Raw genomic sequence first — 19,997 nt, 5'->3', positions numbered from 1 at the left:
ATTGGCGGACACAACATCTTTGTTGGTATGTGGTGCTGAGGATCGAACCCGGGCCGCACGCATGCCAGGCGAGCACGCTACCGCTTGAGCCACATCCCCAGCCCCATAGTCTGTATTCTTGATGAAAGGAATGTTGGCAACAAATTCTCTCAAACCAGAATAGTGCGCCTGTGCACGGTCCCTGGTGAAATAACCTTCGCATTTAATCAGATACACAGACCTGGCCTCATTTATGACCACATTTAAACTATCTAGTACTTCATAAGACTCAATTATTGACCCAGTAGGTCCAAAACACTAGCATAAAAAGACTTAAGCCTTTTTTCTTTACCACAAAATCAAGGCCCAAATCTTGAATTGTTAGTATTTGCAACCGGAGCTTCAAATTAAAATGAATACTAGCCACCTAAATCTGACTTTCAACTTTATTTCTAGAATATTCCTAGTTTCTTATATTTTCATTTAAATGTAAAAATAGAATTATCTTTCATATGCATGGATTTGGGGGGGGGGGTTTGGTGGTGGTGGTGGTACTGGGGATTGAACCCAAGGGTGCATAACCACTGAGACACATCCCCAGCCCTTTTTCTTTTTTTTATTTTAAGACAGGATCTCACTAAATTGCTTAGGGCCTCAACGAGTTAGGATGTTGTAGATTACAATGAGCTATTGAGGTAAAAGTTTTCAAAATATGTTGCCATGGTGACCTGGCTTAAGAGAAAATTCGTTTCTCCACTTCTTTTCTTTACTTGTTTGGCAGGCATAGTAGAGCAGCCATCAACCACTATACCAGAAGGGGATGCTTTATCCCATGCCAAATAGTCTGAAAAGCAGGTTGTTTAAGCAAGCAAGATGAACCAGTAGGTTGTGAGAAGAAAATATTATAAATTTTCATTTTCCATCTGTTAAAGAAGAATTAAGCCGCAGTATCACATAGTAATGTGGTCTGATGCTGTCATTCATGAGTCAGAAACACAAAATTGTCTGAGGAGGGCATTACATATATAGAAGAAAGGAGTTGGTGGGGATACCTTCCTTTATCTTTCACTTTCACCAAATTACAGCATTGTAGGTTAACTAATGTCCCTGTCACATTCCAGAAAAATGGAATTGTCACTTTAAATATTAGCATTAAGATGACACATTATCAGGTATACACAAATCTGAATTTTGGTATAGAGGTTAAAGGTTATTCTCACCAACCATGGCTCCAATCACTGAGGTCTTAGTATCTCACAATACTTTTTCACGTTGATTCGGGAAAAAAGAATATATTTATGGTTAGCTCTTGGAAGAATCTATAGTTTGAAGACGACTAGAATTCCACTCTTTAACATTTACAGAAAATGAAGGTAAGTCTGACAGTCTCAAAATTTAAAAAACAGAAACAAGATCAAATTATTAATAAACGAAATATAAGGCTTTCATGTCCTACATCCACACTTATTTGTAAATTGTAAAGCATTTTAGTATGTTTTACATCTGACGCAAAAAATGTCCACCCAAAGCAAGTAAATCAGACAGAATTTTCTGGAAATGATAACCAAAGACATTTGTAAGAGTGTAAAATATTGTTAAATCTCACAACTAATCATCTACTATATATTTCAAATCTGTTAAACTGCTTTCTAGTACCTTTCAATAGAATAAAGTGTGCTTTGCCTTGAATTTAAGAAATATTATATAGCTTCTTATTCTTAAAATAGTTTTTTATCTAGTAAATACATAATATGAAAAGTCAAACTTATTTAAAAGTCCAACAGTTTAGTGTTTGAAAACCCAGCAAGTTGAACCTACTCTCTGAAATCACTCAGTAATAAAGCCCAAAACAATGAACTTGCTGCTAGGTAAGCACTGTACTGCTGAGCTACACCAAGAGGTCATTATTTCCTGACTTTCAGGATGACAGGTGACTTCCAGAATGTGCTTTTATAATCACAAAAATGACAGCTATCACATACTGAACATCAATTAAGTACCAGGCACTAGGCTAACCACCATATAGCCTACAATGACAATCTTATGAGGTATACTTATGTCTTTAACCACAGAGAAGCAAAATGAGACTCAGGGTTGAGCTAACTACAAGTGGCTGAGCCAACACTTTTCTCCATTCAGATTCCAGAGTCTATATTCATAACTTATGCTACAGTGCTTTTTATTTATAGAAACATCTCCTGCCCCAGGAACCACTCTGTTATCACCTCCCACCTGAGAGAACACACAGACAAGCTCAACAACAGGGCCTGTAAAATGAGGGAAATTAATTTTGTCCTGGCAAGAGAAATATATATATATATATGAGAGTCATTTTTCTCTAGTATGTTATTTTTATGAAATACCACTTTTTTGGGGGGGCGGTGAAGAAGAGGTAACTGGAATTGAGCACAGGGGTGCTTTACCACTGAGCCACAACCCCAGAACTTTTTATTTTGAGACAAGTTATCGCTAAGTTGCTGGCATCAAACTTGAGATTCTCCTGTCTCAGCCTCCTGAGTCACTGGGATTATAGGTGGGTGCCACTTCACCTGAAGATTAACACTTTTGGGGGGCTGTGCTTGGTAGTTTGAGGGGGAAAAAATTTCCTGCAGTTTTACAATGGCTCAGAAAAGAAAAGGAACAGAATTTTTTTATCAATTTGTTTTGTCTTCATGTAATTTTTTTCCCTGTTTTACAGCCATTTTCTTGGGGTTCCATATACCCATGTATATGTGTGTATGTGGCTGCAGATGGACCCACGGCCTCACATACTGGGCAAGCGCTCTACCACCGAGCTACATTCAGCCTTTGTAGTTGCCTACCAAAAGAGTGCAGTGGGTGTATTCTTTCCTCTGTTGTATTTTCCCTACTCTAAGAACTGAAAATACTCCAATTCAGAGGTACTCCGAACTCCTAAAAAAATAAAAAACTTCCTTTATCTTTCCTCATTCATATTAATAATATTAGCTTTTACAATTTCTTTGACATATGCTGTTCCTACAGCCAAACAAATAATCCAGATACTCTGCTTGTGGAAAATATTCTACAGCACTGACACAGGTTATGAAACCTCCCCTAGTACGTTGGCCGCAGGAGACAGGCATAGAGCACTCTTTGTGAATTGCTCAGTTTTGTAAGGCCTCCCTGGCATCTGAACAAGCTGCATTCTGCAGAACACCAGACTTGGCATGAAAATCAAGATTCCCACACGGAGAGTCAACAGGAAGATCCCCCCCTCGTCAGCACGCTACAGGGAGCTGAAGGAGCAGCACCATGTCGAAAGAGCAAACCTTCACATAACTGAACACAGAGAAACCCATGAACTAGCTCAACACTAGACAAGGGTGTTGAGACTCTGCTTTATTTGGGTGAGGGGAAGTAAAGGTGACTGAGTTGTCTGTGAGTAATGAAGTGATACTTTGGTAAAATTCATCTCAAAGGCATTGGACCCAAAGAGACTGCCTATTAACTATTTCTTGTGGAAAGTAAAATTTCCCTAAATCTTCACCTTTTTTCAAATTGTGGTATATTTTATAGTAATTGGTAGTATCCCTCTCCAATCTCCCTCCAGAACCGATTATCTCTTCTCTTCTGCAATTCCTTCGTGGGTGCAGAAGGATTTTGTTTCATCTTCAATAACTTCAGGCACCATCACGAGCTAAGGAATTTCAGGGTGAACGAACACAGGTTGTCTGGCAGCCCTCAGAGCTGGAGAACAGTTCTCTGAGTGAAGAGCCAGGAACAGGACCCTGTAGTCCTCCTACATCAGGACATCGGTCACCCTGCTGACTGACAGTCACTCTGGGAAAATAGAGAAGGATAAAGAAAATACCAAACATGGGGAAATTGTAAGCCAGCCAGAAACAGATGTGTCAACAGAACTTTCAGGCTTCATTCACTCATTCATTTATTGTTTGACTCATTTATTCAACAGCCCACTAGGGCTGCAAGGTACTAAGGATATGATGCTGAACAAAAATAGACAGTCTTTGCCCAGTAGAGCTTGATTCTAGCGAGGAGACAGCGAGTAAGCAATTCTATACAACAGTTGAGGACTGAACTGTGTTCCTCCACACTCATATTTTCAAGTTGTAACTCCTGATGTGACTATATTTGGAGAGAGAGCCTTTAAGAAGGCAATTAAGGTTAAATGAGGTCATAAGGGTGGGGCCCTCATGATGGGATGAGTGCCCTTATAAAAGAAGACACAAAAGAGCTGGCTTCCTCCCTCTCTGCCATGTGAAGCCATCTAGCAAGATGGCAGTCACCTAAAAGTCAGAAAGAAAGCTTCATCAGGAATCAGCCCTGATAGTACCTTGATCTTGGACTTCCAGCTTCCAGACCAGGAGAAAATAAATTTTTGTTGTGTAAGTCACCCAGTCTATGGTACATGGCAACCTGAGCAGACCAACACAGTAACATAATGTCAGGAAACAAATCAGGACTATGGAAAAATCAGGTGAGGTGGAGAGAGAGACTGACGGAACAGAGAGCCACACTGAATAGGTGCTGCGCCCCTCCCCTGACTCAGGCAATGGCAAGGCCCTACTGAGGTGGATGGCGCAAGGCGTCCATCCTCTGGAGGAGCGCAGTATGTTTCTGGGAATGGGCTGATTTGTTTTTGTATTCCTTTAATAAGTATAGTTTTGATTTCTCATATGACCATTAAGTATAAAGGAAAAATCATGACTTTCCCAATTAATGTAACTACTTCTAAAGCATAGATCTGTTTGCTCTAAATGCAATGATTCAGCTGTGGAGTGTAAATTGTTAATGTCTAAAGAAAAACTCCCTGTATTCCTGTCAAGGAAGTTTTTGAGAAATTAAATTAAAATCTAGAGAAGAAAAATTAATGTTAAGAAGATAGATTAGTGCTTAGTACTGGGCAACTTGTTCTTGTTCCTGTGCACAATGGTTTGTGCTCTTACTTTTGTTTGATTAAAAGTAATAACAAGTCAACCCCTTGCCGTAACCATGGCACCGGTTCCAGTCAGTAAGTCAAGAAAGAATAGTCAAGGTATAGGCCAATAGTTTGGGACATTTGTAACTATTATTAAAAGTTAACTAAGCAGAAACTGCTCAAAGCAAAATGCGAACTGAAAGTACAAATGCTTGCTTATGCATAAGCCAAGATACATTCTTCTATTCTAATTGTAGCTACGTAATATTTTGTTTTGTTTGAATAATGATTCCTGTTTTGTAACCACAAAGTACTGTAAGCCTGCCAAAATTAAAAGTATATATGATCAACTTCACAAGTAAAGAGGGGGATCAACACCTTCACTTTGGTGTCTGTGTTGTTTCTCCACCCCCTCTTTCGCCGACTCCTCACCATCCGTTCGTCTCCTGAGACCCCCTGTTGGAGCTGGTCTCCGACAAATAGGGGACTAGGAAAGGCCCCTGGGGAATATCATTCCAGGTGAAGGATTTTTGCGGGAAGTCCCGGACATGGGATAAAATTGAGGCATGTGAGAAATGGCCCAAAAGCGTATGCAGCCTGAACATGTTGGGCAGGGTGTGAAAGAAAGGAAATGGACAGAGAGAGGAAACCAGAGACCAGATGATTAGGGCAACACAGGCCATGGCAAGCACTTCAAAGTTTGTACTAAGTGGGGTCAACGGGAAAGCCACCAGAAGGCTATAAACAGGAGAGTGACATTTATGTCTTTAAGAGGATCGCTGTGACATAGGCAAGAGACCATAACACACACACACAAAAAAAAAGAAAGGCTGGGACATTGTTGTGAGACCAGTTTAAAAGTCCAGGTGAGAGAGTTTGGAGACATGGACCAGAAGGCGTGGGGAGGGAAGAAAGGAGAAATAGCTGGATTCAGAGTATGTTTGTGAGGTGATTCAGCATTTGTCAAACAGATGGGATGCAGTATGCAGGAGAAAGAAAGGAGTCAAGGACACCAAATTGAGCTGTGCTCCTGTGTATCTGTGTGTCCTTTACTGAGGTGACAAAATAGAGGGAGGAGAAAGTTTGGTGGGGAGTCGTATTGAACCAAAAGTTCAGTTTCATGTCTGTTACATTTTGAGAGGCCTATTGGAGATCCAAGCAGAGATGTTAAATAGGCAATTGGACACACCAGCGTGGAGTCGAGGGAGAGGTCAGACTAGAGGTACACATTCGAGATATACATTCACTGATGCTGGTATTGAAAGCCCAGAGACTCAGTATCGACATAATCACTGCCAGCATCTGCTTCTCAATGTACAGATTCATCTTTGGGGCTGGGGGCAGAAAGGAAGAGATATTCTCCTCTCAGTTCCTTCTTTTCTTTCTCCATCACCTCAAAATAAACTCATCAAACTTCAAGTGGCCATTCTGGGAGGTAACGTGGGCTCTCTTGCCCCTCACAGCTTCGAGCACATTCTCAACACTGGGCTGATGCACACGGAGCACATTCTCCAGTCAACCGCAGAAGCAGAGTCCTCCGGGTGGTCTAGGCCTGGCCTCTCTAAAGGCTCCCTCCCTGACAGTAGAGCCTCTCCCCTCACCACTCCACAGGGCTTGGTGTCTAACTAACCTTTGTTTCCCTTCCTCCACTTCAGTAGGAGAGCACGGAGCAGATCTCTTTTAAGAGGCTCCCAGAAATCTTTTCCTTAATGAAAAAGAAAAGCAACTGCTTTAGGTGAATAAAGAGAAAAAGTGAGTGTCTCTGGGAGAGTCAAAGATCCCTCTGCAGTCTCCAGGTACACATGGCCCCTGAACGGTGAACAGAGGGCAGTCTGGGAAGAGGAGACTCCAGATTATGGAGAATCATTTTTAAAAAACCAGGGTATTCAGCCTGGTGTGGTGGTGCACGCCTGTAATAACAGAGACTCAGGAAGCTGAGGCAGGAGGATCATTAAGTCTAATGCCAGCCTCAGCAGTGTAGTGAGGCCCTGTATTGAAATAAAAAATTGAAAGGACTGGGGATGTAGCTCAGTAGTCAAGTGCCCCTGGGTTCAATCCCCAGTAGCAACAAAACAAAACATGCCAACTGCCATGCTCTCATGGTTTTTAAATGTCTGAACAGGAAAGTCATCATATTGAAACATGATGTTCAAAATGTTAGGATTTTCAATATTTTTATTTTCCAAACTTTATTTTAAAAGTACATTAAAAGCATCAGAAATACAAATCTGGCCTAATGGTTAACATAAGAACAGTTATTATAAAATGTTTTAAAGACCTCACATACTTTGCATCACAGTAAAGCATCAAGAGAACTAGTTAATATACCCTGCAAGTTAATCATATTCAATTGAATTCTCATTACTCTTAGTTCTCATTTTAGCCCTTATAAAGAGACACGTTATAGATGTCTATCTATACCTAGTTACTACTAAATAGGTATAGATAGACATACATAACTTATGTAGAGACAAGTTCTGTCTAAATATCTATATCTACTTAAGATATAGACGTGAAGAGGAGCTAAGAATCTAGCTCATTATGTATTTCATGCAAATTAAATCAATAATTTCTTGAAGAGCATAAAGAACTGAATACCTTATATTCACATGCTTAGTTCTCTTTATGCTATAATTTTTACTTCCCAAAGATGGGCCCCATGCTGGTCAAAACATCTCAAACTCAAAGGTCACACAGGAAATCTGACATTTAAAATTTTATACATAGAAATTGCTTTTGTTATACCCTTTTATGAAATCACATTTGAAATGCCTGTCCAAAAACATATACCTTAAAAAAGTGGGAAGGATCTTCTCAACTTATGTTATGAATTATAAAGGTGTTTGGTTGATTGGACCACTAGCTTCTGACTTAAGACAAAGCTCTGATTCTTAATTTGACACAGTCCTTCAAATTGTCTTGGAAGAGGATGTTAAAAAGAGGTATATATTAACCTATCTCATGGGAGTATTAATAAATAAATACAGTATTGTATTAAAATATAAAAGCACAATTGAAATAGGTAATAGTGACTTCCAAAAATAGCATTCAATTACCGTCCCCCCCCCAAAAAAAAATGGTGAGAGAGTGAATATGTTATCTTCTGTTATAAAATTCGATAGGAAAACCAAAGGAAGAAAGGAAGAGAAGGGAGGGAGGAAGAGAGAAAAGGAGTAGGTAGGGTAGTCAGTTCTGAAAGGTGAATTTAAAAACCAAATAAATCCTATAGTTCATACTTAAATCTCAGAAATAGAAATGACCGGGTAAATACTGGAGGGTGTGAGGCACTAGATGAGGTGGAAGTGAACGCTAGTTGAAAATCTACTCTCTGTCCCAGGTCTCCCAGGACCTCTACTTAGGAACAGGCTCAGGGAGGGGCGCTATGCATGGACTGTCTTTCATTCAAAAGAACAAAGTAATTCCCAATGTGCAACAGTAATTCTTGAATACAACATCTTATAAAGATAGGTTTTGTAGTGTGATGCTTGAGTCTAATAGTTGAGTCCCAAAATTCCAGTGAGGTCAAGTACTGACTGTATAATGAAAATATTTTACATAAAAATGTGAGTTCACATTGTTATCGTAAGAATCACAGAGTATAGAATAAAATTGGTTTCAGGTACAGAGATACTTAATCTAGTTTCCAGGTTAAGGTTCTGGGAGTCATGGGGCATACTCTTGTAATCCCAGCTACTGGGAGGCCAAGGCAGGGGGACCACAAGTTTGAGGCCAGCTTGGGCAATTTAGTGAGAGACTCTGGCTCAAAAAAAAAAAAAAAAAAGAGTGGGGTATCGGGGATGTTGCTTAGTGGCTGCTAGTGTGTACAAGGCCGTGGGTTCAATCCCCATTTGGCAAAAAAAAAAAAAAATAGTGGGAGGAAAAATAAAACAGTTTGAAAATATATCACCTTGATAATTTTTCTACCACAATGATATAAAAATAAAGAAAAAGGAGTTATTTCTAAGTAGTTACTTGAATACTGACAGGTACTTAATAAATATTCTTACACTGTAGGAAAACCTCCCAATCCCATCTCTATGCCAAGATGGCCTAATGAATGACACAATAGTTCACACTGCCTCCCACCTAACAACCCTCTCCAAGAACAATGCCTATACTATAGGGGCAGGCCCCATGCACTAGGATTCTTGGATAAGATCGTTCCAAAATATAGTAATTCACTTGTAACAAGCTAAAATATCTTTCTTTTGAAAAGAACTATACAGCCAGAGGCGGTGGTGCATACCTATAATCCCAGCAACTGGGGAGGCTGAGACAGGAGGATAACAAGTTTGAGGCCAGCTTCAGCAACTTAGTCAGACCCTCAAAAAATTAGTGAAACACTGTCTCAATAAAAATAAAGTAAAAAGGGCTGAAGATGTAGCTCAATGGTAAAGTACCCTGGGTTAAATTTCCAGTACCAAAAAATAAAAAATTTAAAGAACTATACAGCTACCTCAATTGACACAGAATAATAATGTCTCTAATAAGAAATGGCAATAATCATACACTAACTTCTTAGTTGACTGTTTTATAAAAGGAAAGTACCTAATGCTTGTGTGTGAATTTTTGAGAAGGACAAAAATATAGGTAACATATTTGTGAATTTTTTTTGTTTTAACAATGTTATTTTTATTCAAATAAACCTGCTTACCAAAAAGTGTATTAATCCCTATTTCAGGACTTCAAAGAATCAAATTTTACATTCTTAAAAGAATAACACCTTCAGGAGACTGAGGCAGAAGGATCACAAGTTGGAGGCCAGCAACTTAGCAACTTAGCAAGACCCTGTCTGAAAATAAAAAATAAAAAGGGTTAAGGATGTAGCTCAGAGACAGAGTAATTCTGAGTCCAGTCCCCCATACCAAGAAAACAAAAACCAAACTAAACAAAAAAATCAACTCATACCTTCAAGTTCGTCTATTTTTTTTTTAATCCATATCTAGAGCTGAGAGTGCAGCTCAGTGCTACAGTTCATGCTTAGCATGTGCAAGGGCCTGGGTTCAATCCCCAGCACCAAAATAAAATAAAAAAACAAAATCCAGCAATATCTTTGTAGACCCATAATACTGACTCAGAGAATTACAACCAGTCAGTCAATTTCCTACTTGAACATATCATCACCATTCCTGGCCTCTATTTAAAGGTTCAGCACAAAAGACTGGGTAACAGGTCCGGGTTAAAAAGCTAAATAAACTTTTACATCATATCTTAAAATATTAAGAAATTACAAATCAAATCAAGACATTAATATTTCAGACAAAAGAAAAGTCCCAACTGCCAACTTTTCAGCTGAATCTTTTAAGTTTTGTTCTGCGGCGGCTCTCAAAAATCAAACAGTGTGAGAAGGCAAAAAAAAAACATTTGCACAAGATTCTCTGGCCTCCCTGACTTTAAACCGAGGGGACTGGAATCTGCTTAGCTGAAGTGCTGTCGTACTCCTGCATTATTAGGTCGTTGGTGGTGTGATAATGCATGGCAATGTAGGAGCTTGCAAATCCAAAAGAGTTGATTGGCTGCAAGTGGCGTGGGCTGCTCTCCTCCTGGGAAGGGCTGCTGTTATAGATGCTGTAGTAGGGTTCAATCCGAGTGTTGATGGGGGTGGAGCTGCTCTGACCACAGTGCTGATGTCCAGCAGACATCTTGGGACTTACCACACTTTCCTTTGACTGGCTCGGGCCACAGGCCTGATCCACAAATTTCTTCTGTGGCTTTGGAGACAACATGTAGGCCGAGTTTGTTTCATGATGGGAGGATTTGTTTCTGTTGACTTCGAGGTTCCCTTTTCCCATGGCTCGAAGTCGAGTCTTCTGTTTGCAACAGAAAACCCCCAGGCCAACGTACTGGAGGCACCAGAGCACTTTCCTTCTCAGGCCGGCACTGTTCCGAGAATATATGAAAGGGTTTAATCCTGACTTGAAAAATATTAGGGTGAACCCAAACAGTTCAAACTGGTAAAGGATGAAGCTGCCACTGTTGGACAGGACCACCTGCACCAAGGAAATCCCCAGCGGAAGACAGCACACCAGGACCGACAGCACAATGATCACGCAGGTGACCACGGCTTTGGAATCCTTGGCAGTGGAGAGGTTGATGGCTGATACCAGCTGGAGTCGGCTGGCTGCAGGGGTTGGCAGCTGGTTGGGACTCTTGGTGTACCCGTGCGTGGGAACGTGCTGCAGTTTGTTGTAATTCTGGTTCCTGTAGAGGGCCGGCACGGTGCACTGGATGGGATCTCCGCCTCCCTTGCCAGGAGCCCCCATGAAAGGCTGTGGTCTGGAAGCATCCACTGTGATGACCGGGAGGCACTTTCTGACCTGTGCATTCTTCCTCAGGGTCTGTGCAATCATGATGTAGGAGACAGACACCACGGCGATGCAGAAGGTGAAGTCGACCACATAGAGAGACAGAATGGCTCTCCCTTCTCCAGCCACCAGACTGGACATGGGAAGGCAGAGGTGGGATTTATTGGTCTTCAGGGTCGCCAAGGTGGCGAGGGTGAAACTGGTGGCCCAGAGAAGCAGTGTGAGGAGCAAGGTGCAAGGAAAGGAGGCTGTGCGATCAGGCTGCTTCCCCAGCACCATGCGGAGGCGGTGCAGGGCAATCACTGCCACCGTCTTGAGGGACATGATGATGAAGCCGGAACTGGTGAGATGGAAGGCGAAGCAGAAAGCATCCGGGATGCCACTGGCTGAGCTGAAGAACAACACAAAGGCGAACATGGGCGCCGTCACCCCGCAGATGAAGAGGTCACAGAAGGACAGGTTCAGGATCATGAAATCAAAATTGGTTCTGAATTTTCTGAAGGCTGGGTCAAAGAAGGACAAGAAGACAATGAAGTTGCCGTAAGAGCCCAGGCAGAAGATGATGGCAAGCAGAAAAGTGCAGGTCACCAAGGTGGCCATGTGGATGAGGTCCTGAAGATCCTCCTGGAGAGAGGTGTCGTTGCCTCCCTGCGGGTGAGGCACGTGGAGCCAGGTGGCATTGGGGGCATCCTGAAGGGGGTCTGTTGAGTTCATCTTCAGAGAGAAATGTCTCTTCCTTCTGTTCTCCAAAAAAGCTCAGTGGGAAGACAGTCAGAGCCTCAACTCACAGATGAGCGACGTGTGACAAAAGAGGCCCAAGACAGATAAGCCTGTACACAAAAATGCACACCCAGACACAGAAAGGGGTTACTACACGATCTTATTATTAATATTTATGAAAGCATTACAATTTCTCAGCCCTGGCCTCATACATGGAAAGCAGCTTCTCTTCACAAAGTCCAACACAGAAAAAGAGATGATCACCTCCCAATAAATCCATCCAAGTAATTTAGTTTTATGACATAGTGGTTTCCAAATAGGATTAAGTATCACCTGGGGAGCATGTTAAAAAGTTTAATGAGTGGTGGCACACGCCTGTAATCCCAACAACTCAGGAAGCTGAGGCAAGAGGATTACAACTTTGAGGCTAGCCTCAGCAATTTAAATAAAAAATAAAAAGGCTGGGGATGTAGCTCAGTGGTAAAGAGTGGAAAAGTGCTTTTGGGTTCAACCCACAATACTAAGAAAAAAAAAAGAAAAAAGTTTTTCATTACAGGGCAGATTCTGGGCTTCATCCCTTGATATTCTGACAGAGGGCTGTGCAGATGATACTTTTGGAAACATTTCCATGCCAGGCACTGAAAATATACATGAACATAACCTCTCCTTCAGAAATCATGGCATAGCTGTAGAAGATCAACCTAACAATGTAACTGCAGCCTACTGTGGTTGCAGTGTGCTATGGAAGGAGAAAAGAGGCAACTAATCCAACCAGGGAGAAGCTGGGAAAGAAGAAAGGGAGTTTTAGTAAGTAGAAGCTAACTGGGTGAAAGGTGAGGGGCAGGCAGTGGGACCCAGGCTCCGGAGAAGGAAAGGAGGTCTTTGCAGCAGAGGGACTGGGGCAAAAAAAACAGCATATGCTTTAAATAAGATCAGGTTGGTGCATGATGTGGCCTTACATTTAGGTTCCCGTACATCACTAACAAATCCTCTTTCTTTTCCTAGGAACAATCCTTTATTTTCCAGTATTTCTTTCTTTTCCCATATTGAGATTTTTTGGGCAATTCCCTCCATTTCTGAGGGGGAAAAAAATCAAAGTAACAAAGAGTATCTGGAATAACAGTGGCATAAAAATTAAAATATATAGTGGAATAAAAAATATAAGTTGAATAAAGTTTTTTTAAGAAGTGGAATAAAAGTGGTTCAAAGAACCACTTAGGGGGCTGGGGATGTGGCTCAAGCGGTAGCGCGCTCGCCTGGTGTGCATGTGGCCCGGGTTCGATCCTCAGCACCACATACAAAGACGTTGTGTCTGCCCAAAACTAAAAAATAAGTATTAAAAAAATATTTTAAAAATTTATGTCTCTCTCTCTCTTAAAAAAAAAAAAAAAAAAGAACCACTTAGGGAGATGGGATGTGGTTCTATGCTTGCCAAGTATGCAAAAGGTCCTGGGTTTGATCCATAGCTTCTCAAAGACACACACAGAGAGAGAGAGAGAGAGAGAGAACACACACTACTTTGTAAACTCTAAGTAATGTGATAAATGTGAGTTGCTATTATTTCAACAGGAATATCCTCCTGACAAAGCAGGAGTGCACACTCACTCAATGCACACTAATTATATGCATACCACCGTCCTGCCTTATGCTACATGCTGAAGACAAAAGACACTGCCCCTTGCTCTCTTTGCCCCCTTTTATTTCTATTGTACAATGAAATCTAATGTACACTCACATAATCGTCTGCATTGTCCCAAAGACCTGTGGTGACCTGGTGTCCATCCTGCTCCCAAAGATGCTCTCAGCAGAACAGACCAAGTTGTTCAGTGCATTATTCTTGCCAACCAACAAGCATTTGCTTCGGTCCAACATTGTTGGAACCACCAATGGCAATGGGGAGGCCCACAGCTGATGTTCAGAATATTTAACCACCAGCTCAAGCTACACCCCAGAGGCCTCTAGTCATCAACCCTTTAGTCACTGGATCAAGGTGGAGCAGAAGAATGGGCCAAGTCCGTGAGGGGTTACAGGGGCCCCAAGCAGAGGCTTCTACCCAAAACAGAAGCCTCTCATCATGTAACAGTACCAGACAAACATCAGCTCTGGAAGTTCCGTATGACTAACTGGTGTCTTTCAAGAGAGAAGACTGCTTCTTCTACATTCCCACTACATGCCTTGTAGTGCATGCAGATCATGACAAAATGGTGAATTTCTCCACTGGAAAGTGAAAACAACTTTTCTGCAACTTTTTAAAAGTTCTATAGGAGCCGAGTGTGTTGGTGCACACCTGTAATCCCAGGGATTTAGGAGGCTAAGACAGGAGGATCACAAGTTCAAAGCTATCCTCAGCAACTTAGTGAGACTCTGTCTCAAAATAAAAAAATAATAATAATAAAATAAAAACGGGTGAGGATGTGACTCAATGGTTAAACATCCATGGGTTCAATTTCTAGTATGAAAAAAATATTCTATGGGACAAAAAATGTAAATCCTGAACCTTTGTTTCTTTTTTTTAAAAAAAAATTATTTTTTAGTTGGATACAATATTATCTTTATTTTATTGATATTTTAATATTGATTTTTTTAGTTGTAGTCGGACACAATACCTTTATTGTATTTATTTTTATGTGGTGCTGAGGACTGAACCCAGGGCCTCACACTTGCTAGGTAAGCGCTCTACCACTGAGTCACAACCCCAGCCCTTATTGATTTATTTTTATGTGGTACTGAGGATCAAACCCAGGGCCTTGCACGTGCCAGGCCAGCTCTCTACTGCTGAGCCACAACCCCAGCCCTATTTCTTGATAATTAGAATTAAATAATAATGGATAGCTCTTATTGTTTCCAATTAAAGACTTTAAAGACTGCATTCCTGTAAAAAAAAAAGACGTTTTGCTGCTTGTAAAAAATTATTGTCAGGAGTGGTGGTGCATGCTTATAATCCTAGTTCAAAGCCAGACTCAGCAATTTAGTGAGGCTCTAAGCAACTTAGTGAGATGCTGTCTCAAAATAAAAAATAAATAAAAAGGGCTGGGGATATAGCTCAGTTAAGTGTCCCAGGGTTAAACTGCCAGTATCATCTCAAAATTGTTAATTGATATTCATATACAAGTATGACACAATGAAACCTATTACTCTAGCCAATAATCCCAGTGACTCCAGAGGCAGAAGGATTACAAATTCAAGGCCAGCCTCAGCAACTTAGTGACACCATATCTCAAAATTCACAGAAAAGGACTGGGGATGTCATTCGATGATAAAACATCCCCGGGTTCAATCTCCAGTACAAAACAACAACCACAACAAAACACAAAACAAAAAAAGAAACAAAACCAAAAAACTCATTATTTGCTGGGTGCAGTGGTGCCCTCTTGTAATCCCAGCAGCTCAGGAGGCTAAGGCAGGAGAACTGTTAAGTTCAAAGCCAGCCTCTGCAACAGTGAAGCTCTAAGCAACTCAATGAGACCTTGTGTCTAAATAAAATACAAAATAGGGTTGGGGAAGTGACTCAGAGTACCCCTGAGTTCAAGTCCCGATACCATAAAAAAAAAGAAAAAGAAAAAAAGAAACCCATTATTCTATATAATTGATATGCACTAATAAAACATTTTACAAGTTTTTCAAACCTTTTAAAAAACTGAATTGGAAGATTAGTGTTAATTTATGAAAAAGCAAGTGGAAGAAGCCCATTTAAAGAGGCAGGAAGAACAGAATACTAGTGTCTTATTGCTACCCCTCTGCCTCCACCAAAGGTTTCCTCTAGGGAAGTAGACAAATCAAGAAGAATGAAAACAGAAGCAAGAATTTGGCCTGGGAAACTTAGAGCACCTGGAATTGGTGTGCTCAGAGAAATAAGTGGGTAATAATGAAGAAGTGGAATGATGGAAGTTATGAGGACCCCGGAAATAATAGGAAAGGGTTCAGGAAAATGAGATGATGAGGCACCAACATTACTCAAGGATAAAAGAGGAAAAAAGATTATTTGTAGGCACTGAACAACAACTTCACTTTGTGCAGTTATGTTTTGTCAATAAATTTTAAATTTTTCAATTAATATTAAAAAATAAAAAATTCTATGTCAGGAAATAATAATGGCAATGTACTCATCAATATTGTTATTAGCATTTTTATTTTACGGAGTGCTTATGATGTGCAGGCACTGTTCTCAGTGCTCTCCACTACGAATTTTAAATTCTCACAATCCTGAAATTGTATAACATCAGCATTTTGCAGGTGAGAAAACTGAAGGAGAGATGATATCATTTAACAATGTAACAGAGTTTGGATTTGAACCTAAGCAATTGCTTTTAACCCAGGGCTTTGTGCATGCTAGGCAAGTACTCTACCAACTGAGCTATATCCCAGCCCAGCAATTGCTCTTCTTTTTTGGGGGGGTACTAGGGACCGAACTCAGGGGTACTTGACCACTGAGCCATATCTCCAGCCCTATTTTGTATTTTATTTAGGGTCTCACTGAGTTGCTTAGTGCCTCACTTTTGCTGAAGCTGGCTTAAGCAATTGCTTTTCAAAGCCTGTTTTTTGTTTTTTTTGTGGTGCTGGGGATTGAACCCCAGGGCCTTGTACATGTGAGGCAAGTACTCTACCAACTGAACTATATCTCCAGCCCTTTTTTTTTTTTCAGTATCAACACTGAACCTAGGGGTGCTTAATTACTGAGTTACATCCCCAGTCCTTTTTTTCATTTCAAGACAGGGTCTCACTAAGTTGCAGAGACTGACCTTGAACTTGGGATTCTCCTGCTTCAGCCTCCTGAGTGCTGAGATTACACACTTGTGCCACAAGTCCCACATTCTTTACCACCATACTAAACAAAAGAATAAAGAGATCAAGGGAGGAATCCCCAAGTCATAAGGGTAGTAGCTATAGTTTATTGGGTGGTTATTATACTCTAGGCTCCATGGTAGAAGTTTTATAAAAGTTATCAAACTTTATTTCATCCTCACAATAATCCTATGAAGTAGGTATTGTAATCCCTTCTTAATTGAAAAATTCCTGGAACACAAAATTCTAATACATCCATAAATATACACATCTATCTTTACATCTAGCTACATATCTGCATATGCATATTTATATATAGTTATATTAGATACATAGAAACTTCTGTATAGCTTTTTGACAAGCCTAACGATTACAGTTCCAATATAAAGTAATTACAGATGACTCTTACTGGGATAACTAGAACAAAAGAAGGAATCAAGGGCTTGGAGGAGAAAAGAGTGAAAAAGAAGACAGAAGAAAAGGTTTTGGTAGAGGAATTGTAGAAGCAATAAAGGAAATGGAGGGAAAGTCTTAGTACTTAATCCTAGAACTTTTAAGAGGAGACCAAAATCACAAAATGAGAACGAAATTATGATGGCAGAAATACAAAACTGGGGAGGGTAGCAAATCAATATCTGTTTAATATCCTAAATGTTACCAAGGTTATTTTCAATGCCAGCATCCAAGCTACTCTTTTCTCCCTGGGACTACAAACAGGTCCTGGAAGATGTGATTAAAGCCATAGAATCTGAAAATTTTTAAGCTGGGACACAGTTTTAAGTATGCACACTAGCCAAAATAAGAATGAATTTACATGCATTTTTTTTAAACTACTGAGGAGAGTCCATAAGAAATTAGTAGTAAGACAGAAAATTGAAATGTATCACACCAAGGTGATTATTTTTCATTAAAATGTATGAAGAATCCTTGCTAGTGTGCTGTTTTAATTTTTTAGTAAACATTAAGGTGTTTTATACCTGCCTTTACAAATCATGATCTGGATTCTTCCAACTAAGTTTTTTTTTTTTTTTCTCTCTCATAATGTCTTAAGTTCCCTCAAGGCAGGTATTTTCAGCACCTAACCCTCACAGAGACATACTAAATTTAATATGCTCATTGTATTTGTATTGATCAGAAAAACCTCAAGGAGGTTAGATAACTTGCCCAAGGTCACTAAGATTCAGGCTAGATTTGAATCATTTCAAATCTCTGCCTCTTTTACCCAGATGAAGTACCTTTTGAAGCCCTGAGCACCTGATGGGGTAGGGAAGGTCAGATCTGGGTCACTTGCTGGGAATAATGGGAAGGCTGAGGCAGGATCCCAGCCTGAGAACAAGTGGAGTGGGAGACCCGGGAGAGGGGAGGGTGGCGCCGACCAGGGACAGGAGATGGGTGAGGAATCTTGAATTGTGGGAGAGATGATGGTAAAGAGGGCCTAAGCCTATCCAAAGACGCTTGTAGAAGAATCAGCTGAAGGTTGGTGTAATGAGGAGGGCTAAGTCCGGGCACCTGCAGTAGCTTGGGGTTTCTACCGGCCCAGCAGAGCCTGGGAGCTGGGAAGGACAGGAGAGAAGGCTTTTCCCAAGGCCGCACCAGCACAGGTGCGCCGGGCGGCTCGGCCTGGCCCAGCACGGCCGCGCTGCTCCTTCACCCGCCTGGCCTCCTGGAGGCCTGGCCTCCCCAGTCCGGGTGGCTCGTCCTCCTCCAAAGAGCGACCTCTCACCTGCCGGGTGGCCGCAGCGCCTCCCCTCCTCCTCCATCTCGCAGCCGGGACCCCAGCTCCGCCCGGCACCCTGGATGATGCAGGGCTGGAGGAATCATCGCCATCGCCGCCGCCTCCGCGCATCCTGGGAGCCTCGGCGAGACGGGGGCGCGGAGGCGCAGTCACGGAGACGCGGAGGGCGCCACCCCCTCGGTCCGACACTCAGGCCGAGCCCCGCCTGTCCCCCGCGCGGGTCTCCTTGTGCCCCGAGGCCGCCCGCTCCCGCCGCCCAACTCTGAGCCAGAATCCCTTTTCTGCTCGCCGTTTTGCCGTGGGGGGAGCCTGGATTCCGCCATAGGCAGAGGCTGAAGTAGAGCGCAGAAAAGGGGCAAGCGAAGTGGGAAGGAGGGGGAGAGCAAGGGGCTCGCCTTAGAGGACGGACTGGAGTGCAGCAGGGTTCCAGGGATTCCTACCGTGCCCGCCGCCCACCTCCCCAAGTCCCTGTGCGTTCAAGCCAGCCTGTCTAGCTTCTCCATATGCTGCAGTATTTTTTCTTCCTAGACAAGATCCGCGGAGGTGTCCAATTTGAAACTTTGCGGCATAGAATTTATTTTGGTACAGGGGATGGAACTCGGGGCCACTTGACCACTAAGACGCATTCCCTGACCGTTTTATTTTTTGAGACAGGATCTCGCTAAATTGCTGAGACTGGCCTCGAACCTGCGATCCTCTTGCCTCAGCCTCCCGAGTCGCTTGGATTACAGGTGTGCCACTATGCCTGGCTGGCGGCATAGAATTTATAGTCATTATAACAGAATTTAAATCAAACCAACTCTAACTTGCCTAAGTCTCTCAAGATATCAATGAATTTACTGAAGAAACTTAACAAGGGGAAGAACAACAACTAGGGGGAAAAAAACCATGGAAATAAATAAGAAATCATGGGATATTTATTGTTTAATACTATCATAAAATGTAAAAAAAAAAATCTTTAAAAGCAACAATGCAATGTATCCAGCTAGGCTTATTTTGGTAAGAACAAAAAACTGCCATCTTCCCATTCTCGTAAGTCTACACAACTTGCAAAATAATTCATAATGAGTTTACTATTTCTCTAACCTCCTCAGGGATACCATTTGCCCTTTCCTTCACCTGGGACCAGAAAACAGGAACGTTTACTGCATTCAGGGGAAATACTTAGTTGGAATGTTGCTAGCGCAATCTCCATTTTGGCTAACAGTTTTTCTAAGGATCATAACCAACAAATACCAAAGATTTTGATTTATGCAAATTTCTTTCCCAATTCCCTGTACTATTTTGTTAAGAACACACTAGAGGGCTGAATAATGTATAAAGTAGGTTATTTTGTCCAGTGGTTGACTATGCAATAGAATTGTTTATAAATAACTTTAAGAAAATGTTCCAAATGGTTTATACATAGACCACACTTCAGCCAGGTATGGCGGCACACACCTGTAATCCAGCTGCTCAGGAGGAGGATCCCAAATTCAAAGCCAGCCTCAGCAATTTAGCATGACCCAGTTTCAAAATAACAAGCACTGGGTTTGTAGTTCAGTGGTAAAGGGCCCTGGATTTCAATTTCTAGTAC

General features: G+C 41.5%; 1 protein-coding gene across 2 annotated transcripts; it reads right to left on the bottom strand.

Annotated features, from left to right (window-relative positions):
* Positions 1-7,036: 7,036 nt before the first annotated feature.
* On the bottom strand, positions 7,037-18,897 carry Gpr75 (G protein-coupled receptor 75). Of its 2 annotated transcripts, none has more exons than XM_005322001.5 (2): positions 18,410-18,897; positions 7,037-12,014 (listed from the first exon to the last, which is right to left on the bottom strand). In XM_005322001.5, the coding sequence occupies exon 2, from the start codon at positions 11,896-11,898 to the stop codon at positions 10,273-10,275; it is 1,626 nt and encodes a 541-aa protein (XP_005322058.1). In that variant the 5' UTR covers positions 11,899-12,014; positions 18,410-18,897; the 3' UTR covers positions 7,037-10,272. The 2 variants fall into 2 exon arrangements, with proteins under 2 accessions (XP_005322058.1, XP_040126607.1); XM_040270673.2 differs by lacking the exon at positions 18,410-18,897 and adding an exon at positions 13,640-14,260.
* Between the last annotated feature and the right edge of the window lie 1,100 nt (positions 18,898-19,997).

Source organism: Ictidomys tridecemlineatus, chromosome 12 (assembly GCF_052094955.1).
Source record: "Ictidomys tridecemlineatus isolate mIctTri1 chromosome 12, mIctTri1.hap1, whole genome shotgun sequence".
In the NCBI taxonomy this organism is placed as follows: domain Eukaryota; kingdom Metazoa; phylum Chordata; class Mammalia; order Rodentia; family Sciuridae; genus Ictidomys; species Ictidomys tridecemlineatus.
This window is presented reverse-complemented; position numbering and strand designations above follow the sequence as displayed.